We start from the raw sequence: 7,183 nt of genomic DNA on the forward strand, positions 1-7,183 counted from the left end.
TAGCCTACACTTTTCCCTAGGCATTCATGGTCACTTTCTAATTTTCCCTGTATTGCAGTTGCTTTTGAATGTCATATTCTTTACTGCCTGGCTCCCAAAAGGGAAAAAGAAAACAATGAAGAGGATGAGAGGAGAAAAAGGGCACTAGCCTTTTAAGTTTTCTGGAGGTCATTTTAGCTGGAGAAGGAGGAGCATGCAACAACAGGATGGGTGCAACAACAATAGCCAACCTGCCTCTTTGTCTGTACTCTGTGATCAGTAGCACCAATCAGTGATCAGAGCACAGATCCCTGATATTTGGAGGACAGTATGCTTTTTGCCCACCCAGGGTCCCACAATCTGCGTATGGAAGCTGCTCCTGGAAAGCTTGCAGAGCTATGTGCCACAGGGCTAGGAATGGGGAATAGATAGCTGCTACTGTGCTAAGAGAAGAAATTGATGGAAATTAACCACAACTTACTGTCCAAACCTGTGTCTTGAAGTTTCAAGCCTTCAATAGACTCCAGAGCTCCAAAATAATTATGAGACAGATTCTATCAGTGCAGGTAATTCTTGAAATCAATCAGCGTAAGACTTTCAAATTTATTCCTTTTTAAGATGGATTTGACTATTCTAGGCCCTTTGCATTTCCATATCATTTTTAGAATTAGCTCATCATTTTTTATGTAAAGAAGATTTTTGGGCTTGTGTTTGGTTTTGTGTCGAATCTATAGATCAATTTGGGAAGAACTGACATCATAACAACAGTGAATCTTTCAATCAATAAAAATGGTAAATACCTCCAATTATTTAGATACTCATTAGGTTTTCTCACAAATATTTTATAGTTTTAATTGTAGAGATATGCAGACCTTTTGTTAAATTTATTATTTAATACTTTGTGATACTATTGTAAATAAAAGTGATTTTTTTATTAATAAACTTTTTATTTGGGAGTAATTTTGAGATTTATTTTAGATAGAACAGAGAGCTCTCATATCTCTTTCACTCATTTTCCCCTAGTATTAATATCTTACATAACCATATTACATTTATCAAAACTAAGAAGTTAACATCGGTATGTTACTATTAACCAAGCTCCAAATTCTATTCAACTTTCACATTTTACTATCGACGTCCTTTTTTTCAGATCCAGAGCCAAATCTAGAATACCATATTGAATGTAGTTATTATGTCCCCTTGATCTCCTCTGATCTATGATAGCTTTTTAACATTTTCTTGTTTTTCATAGCCTTGACAATTTTAAAGAATACCAATCAGGTATTATGTAGAAGGTCCCTAACTTTGATTTGTCTGATATTTTCTCATGATTATACTGGGGTTATGGATTTTAAGGGAGAATATCACAGAGGTAAAATATCCTTCGCATTGCATCATATCAAGGCATTCATGATATTACAGGACATCACTGGTGATGTTGACCTTGATCATTTGGCTATGGTGGTGTTTGCCAAAATTCTCCATTGTAAAGTTACCATTAGTCACATTTCCATCCTCTATCCCTTGGGTGAAAGTCACCAAGTTAAGACAATATTCAAGCAGTGGATCAATTAATCTCCATCTCCAGGAGGGGAGACTATCTACACATATTATCTGAAATTCTTCTATAAGGAAGATTTGTTTCTTCTCCCCAACTTATTTATTTATTTAATTATTCATATCTGTGTGGAGTCATGTATATCATTTTATACTTTGGGTAATAATCTGATACTATTTATTTTGTTGCTTAAGTTGTGCCAGCTTTACTTTTGTACTTTCTGGCACTATAAAATGCTCTGGACTCATCATGAGTTTCCTTTCCCCTAGTCTTAGAATCAGCCATTTGTCCAAGGAGTTTTGATTTCTTTTATCAGAGGATACTATTTAGAAACCAAGGTCTCAGTCAGGGTATGTTCTCTCACCTGGGATGTCACTGCTTCTAGGCCTTCTTGTAGATGGATTGGAAATATTTGTACGTATACAAATCATGTTGTGGTAGGCAGATTAAGTACCCATCAAAGATGGCTATGCCCTATTCTCTAGAACATGTCAACATACTATATCACATAGTAAAAGGGCCACTGCAGATATAATTAAGTGACAGAATTTAAGATAGGGAATTCACCCTGGATTATCCAGGTACGTCCAAATTAATCACCTGAGTCCTTAACTGCTGAGAATTTTCTCTGGCTGAAAGTAGAAGAGACATGCAGCTGAAGTGAAAATCAGAGACATTCCAAGTGTAAGAAGGATTCAATGCATCATTGCTGGCACAGAAATACGCACCTATATGCAAGGATCTGAGAGGGCCTTTATGGGCTTGTTAACAGCCAGCAAAGAAGCAGAGACCTCAGTTCTATAACTGCAAGTAAGTGGATTCTGCCAGAACCTAAATGAGCTTAGAAGAAAATTCTACCCAGAATCTCCCAGTAAGAACCCAGTCACCAACACCTTGATCTCAGCCTTGTGAAACCCAGAGCAGAGAAACCAGTCAAGCAAACCTGGATTTCTGACCTACAGAACTGTGAGAGAACAAAATTGTGATGTTTTAAGTAGATACATTTTTCTTTAACAGCAAGAATAAAAAACTGGTACGTATGTATATACACATATCTATAATTGTTTTGTATTTATGTGTGTGTATATTTTGAACTTAACATGAGCTCATGCTTTTATCTCTGACTAATACAGTGCTACAGAGTTCATTCTAGTCTTCCTCTTTGTTATTTGTAACTTCTTTTGCTGAGAGTGAGAAACCAATCTACTATCATTTATTTGTTTTACTCTGGTACACATGTAAAATAGTTTCAAAATTGTTAACCTATATGCCTGTGATAAGCAAATTTACCAATTACAGGATTACATTTATGTACTTGTCTTTTAGTCTTAACCTTACCAAGTGGAAACCTCTTTTCCAAAGTTACTTATCTTTTTTTTCTCCATCTTCAGTGAGATTTGTCATATATCGTACTACAGTTTGGTTCATTTGTCTGAGTCTGCATTCCCTCCTGAGATTCCCCAACATCCTGGTTCATTTTTTCATTTGCATTTATTAAAGTTCAGTCTCTATAATGTACAAATCTACAGATTTTGACAAATGCGTAACATCTTGTATTCACCACTCCAGTCCCGTGCAGAAAAGTTCTATCTTACTCAAAATCTCCCATTGCATCCCCATAATAGTTGACCACCTCCATCTTCCTCTAACATCTGGTAACCACTGACATGTTTTCCAGATCTTTAGTTTGATCATTTTTCAAAAGTCATATGAATGGAATTATACAATATCTGCAAACTTTTAGTAAATACATTTAAGTTTCATTCATGATTTTGTATAAGTAAATGGCTTATTTCTTTTTATTTTAGAACATTCCATTGTATAGACGTATCCACTGTTGTATGGATGTCATCAGCTGAAGACTATCCAGTTTGGGGCAATTATGAATAAAGTTGCTCTAAACATTTGTATAGAGAATTTTGAGAGAATATAGGTTTTCTGTGTACTTGGATAAACACCTAGGAGTAGGATTTATGGCTCATTTTGTAAGTCTGTGTTTACATTTACAAGAAATTGCCAAATTGTTTTCCAAGTGGCTATAGCATACCTCATTCTCAACAGCAATAACCGAAACTTTCTATGGCTATGCATCTTTGACAGCATTTGTTATTGTCGGATTTTTGGATTTTAGCCATTAGAAGAATGTAGTGATGTCACTGTAGTAAATATTTAGGAGAGGAACTGCTGGGTCATGTGGTAACTCCATGTTTAATATTTTGAGGAAACGTCAACTGTTTCTTAAAGTGTCTGCACCACTTTCCACTTCTACTGGCAATATGTGAAGTACCAATTTCTCATCATCATTGTCAACACTTGTTATTGTCTGTTTTCTTTTATGATAGCCGTCCTAGTGGGTGACACCTCAAATAAACTTTTGTCAAAGTCTTGATGCTACATATTTAGTTCATTCCACTTATGGAAACTGCCATATAAACTAATTGCAAAGCCAGTTTTCATTACTAAACCAATCAGCCATAAATACTTTATCCAAAAATAAAATCTCTCACTCATTTTCAATTCAAAAAGACATTTTCATCCTCGTGAAACCATGCCTCTTTTCAGCTCATTTTCTAACTTATAGAAGTAGTGAAACAAAGAGAGAGAAAAAGGAAGGGGCCTCATCATAAATTTGTAGCCTGAAAGAAATGTTACCATTATCTTCAGCGCCTTCCTGATATTCTCTTTGCTGTGATCTTAGAGGATTCTCCTGAAGAAGTGACCAAGCTTTCTCTCACAGTAGTCTGAGGATGGAAGAAGCAAGGTAATGAAGACCATATAATTCTCACCCCACCCTAGAATACGTGTAAGGGCAAAGGCTAACTCCAAGCTATGCTCTTTACAGAAATATTTACCAAGACAAGGAAAACACAGAAGCATACCATGTTACCTTGAATAAACAAGTCTTCATAGAACAATTACTTCAAATTTTTCCTTTATTTGGCACTGCAGGAGTTTTTACACCTCAATATAATTAGGATTTGACACGCCCGAGGGGGTATGTTTGTTTGTTTCTAAGAATAAGAGTAATTGTTAAAAGGAATACAGAAAAAACCAGGAGGAGGATTAGACCTCATGACCATTCTCTTTTTCTTATTTTTTTTATTTTTTATTTTTTTTTTTATGTATGTGCCTGCAGTCTTCTGGCAACTCAGCTGGGGCCGGATGGTCTAAGATGCCCACTCACATGTGCGGCGGTTGGCGCCGGCTATTGGCGGGGCCTTTCTCTCCGCGGGATTTCTCTTCCTCCACGAGGATAGCCCAAGCTTCTTCACATGCAGGTCTCAGGGGGTTTTGTAACTTGCTGCCCAGGACTGGTAGCCACAGTAGGCAGTGCTGCGCAGGATCCACTCCTTGATAAACGTGAGTCCCATGGGCCCGCTGGTAAGTCCTCCACCGAGTGCCACCATTTCAGATCTTCCTTAATCCCTGGGGCCTCGTCCACCAAGGATATGAGCTGCAGGAACTGGGGACTGATGTCGGACAGTCTCCCGGGGCTGACGTCCGGTGATGTCCTCATGCCAGTGGTGATGCTTTTGCCCCTGGGTGCGCCGCCGGGAAGGTTGAATCCTCATAGGTAACGGCAGAGTGGGGCCCAGAGCTCCTAGACTCGAGGTGGAGGGACGGCGGCCGAGCTGCCAGCAGCCACCGACCGGGGGAAAGTGGGCGCACTACCCACCTGGGGTCAGCGCAGCGCCGGTCGCCCCGCGCTGCCTCGCAGGACCATTCCTATTCCAGTTTCTTCCTCTCCCTAACTGTCACCCTAAACTAAGTACCACTACTCCAGGTTAGCCTTCTGCCCTGACGGTTTGAGTATGCCTCAGACAACGTATTCCAAATCCAGATTGACAGGACCATTGACCAATCGCAGAGCCAGATTTCCTTTCCCTAGTCTAATCACGGCTGTGTGTGGGATGCTTAGTGCTGAGAAGAAAGGGGCGGGCCAAAGGGACGGGAGTTAGAACACACCACCTGCCCCAACGACCAGCAGCAGTAAAGTGGTTCTTCAGTCCTGGGGATCCGGGTGTCAGCCTATGTCTTTGTATTGCCAAGATGTCTCTTTCTAAGAAGTTAACTTTGGACAAACTAGATGTTAAAGGGAAACGAGTCATCATGAGAGTAGACTTCAACGTTCCCATGAAGAAGAACCAGATTACAAACAACCAGAGAATCAAGGCTTCCATCCCAAGCATCAAGTACTGCCTGGATAATGGAGCCAGGTCAGTAGTTCTTATGAGTCATTTAGGTCGACCTGATGGTGTTCCCATGCCTGATAAATACTCTTTAGAACCTGTTGCTGCTGAGCTCAAATCCTTGCTGGGCAAGGATGTTCTGTTCCTGAAGGACTGTGTGGGCTCAGAAGTGGAGAAAGCCTGTGCCAACCCAGCTACTGGTTCAGTTATCCTGCTGGAGAACCTGCGCTTTCATGTGGAGGAAGAAGGGAAGGGCCAAGATCCTTCTGGAAATAAGCTTAAAGCTGAGCCAGGTAAAATAGAAGCCTTCCAGGCATCACTGTCAAAGCTCGGGGATGTCTATGTCAATGATGCTTTTGGCACTGCTCACCGAGCCCACAGTTCCATGGTGGGAATAAATCTGCCCCAGAAGGCATCTGGATTTCTGATGAAGAAGGAGCTGGAGTACTTTGCCAAAGCCTTGGAAAACCCAGAGAGACCCTTTCTGGCTATACTTGGTGGAGCCAAAGTGGCAGACAAGATCCAACTCATCAAAAATATGCTGGACAAGGTCAATGAGATGATTATTGGTGGTGGAATGGCTTATACCTTCCTTAAGGTACTTAACAACATGGAGATTGGTGCTTCCCTGTTTGATGAAGAGGGAGCCAAGATTGTCAAAGATATCATGGCCAAAGCCAATAAGAATGGTGTGCGCATTACCTTTCCTGTTGATTTTGTTACTGCTGACAAGTTTGAGGAGAATGCTAAGGTTGGCCAAGCCACTGTAGCATCAGGCATACCTGCTGGCTGGATGGGTTTGGACTGCGGTCCTGAGACTAATAAGAAGTATGCTCAAGTGGTGGCCCAAGCCAAACTAATTGTGTGGAATGGACCTGTAGGGGTATTTGAATGGGATGCCTTTGCTAAGGGAACCAAAGCCCTCATGGATGAAATTGTGAAAGCCACTTCCAGGGGCTGTATCACCATTATAGGAGGTGGAGACACTGCTACTTGCTGTGCTAAATGGAACACCGAAGATAAAGTCAGTCATGTGAGCACTGGAGGAGGTGCCAGTCTAGAGCTTCTGGAAGGTAAAATCCTTCCTGGAGTGGATGCTCTCAGCAACCTGTAGTTGATAAAGTGTTCCTTCCTACAGCTTCCTGTCCGCAGCCTTTAAGTCAACTTGATGCTTTTACATCTCAACTTGACTTCTGTTAAAATCTACCCCTGTATTAAGACCCAGGGAGTGGCCAAGGGCTGGGCTATCAGGAACTCTTAACATCAGCACAGCCAGGCAACTCATTTTAGTTCTGTCATGCATTTGCCCAACTCCCTTTAAGATCTCACTTGAACTTTACCACGAATTGTGATTCGTGGGAAGTGAGTTGCCTATTAAAGTGAGTTGAATAAGCTGAATCTCTCTCTCTCTTTATTTTAGTCCAGCTTTGTTATTGTTTCACTACTTGAAACATGG

The 7,183-nt window shown here is 40.6% G+C and overlaps 1 protein-coding gene across 1 annotated transcript; it reads left to right on the forward strand.

Moving 5' to 3' along the window:
- The first annotated feature begins 5,587 nt into the window (after positions 1–5,587).
- On the forward strand, positions 5,588–6,841 carry PGK2 (phosphoglycerate kinase 2). Its single transcript, XM_046639229.1, has one exon. The coding sequence runs from the start codon at positions 5,588–5,590 to the stop codon at positions 6,839–6,841; it is 1,254 nt and encodes a 417-aa protein (XP_046495185.1).
- The last annotated feature ends 342 nt before the right edge of the window (positions 6,842–7,183 follow it).

The sequence above is a fragment of the Equus quagga genome, chromosome 15 (genome assembly GCF_021613505.1).
Source record: "Equus quagga isolate Etosha38 chromosome 15, UCLA_HA_Equagga_1.0, whole genome shotgun sequence".
NCBI lineage: Eukaryota > Metazoa > Chordata > Mammalia > Perissodactyla > Equidae > Equus > Equus quagga.

Excerpts from the sequence above, each read along its gene's own strand:
- PGK2 (XM_046639229.1), top strand. The coding sequence starts at position 5,588 with ATGTCTCTTTCTAAGAAGTTAACTTTGGACAAACTAGATGTTAAAGGG.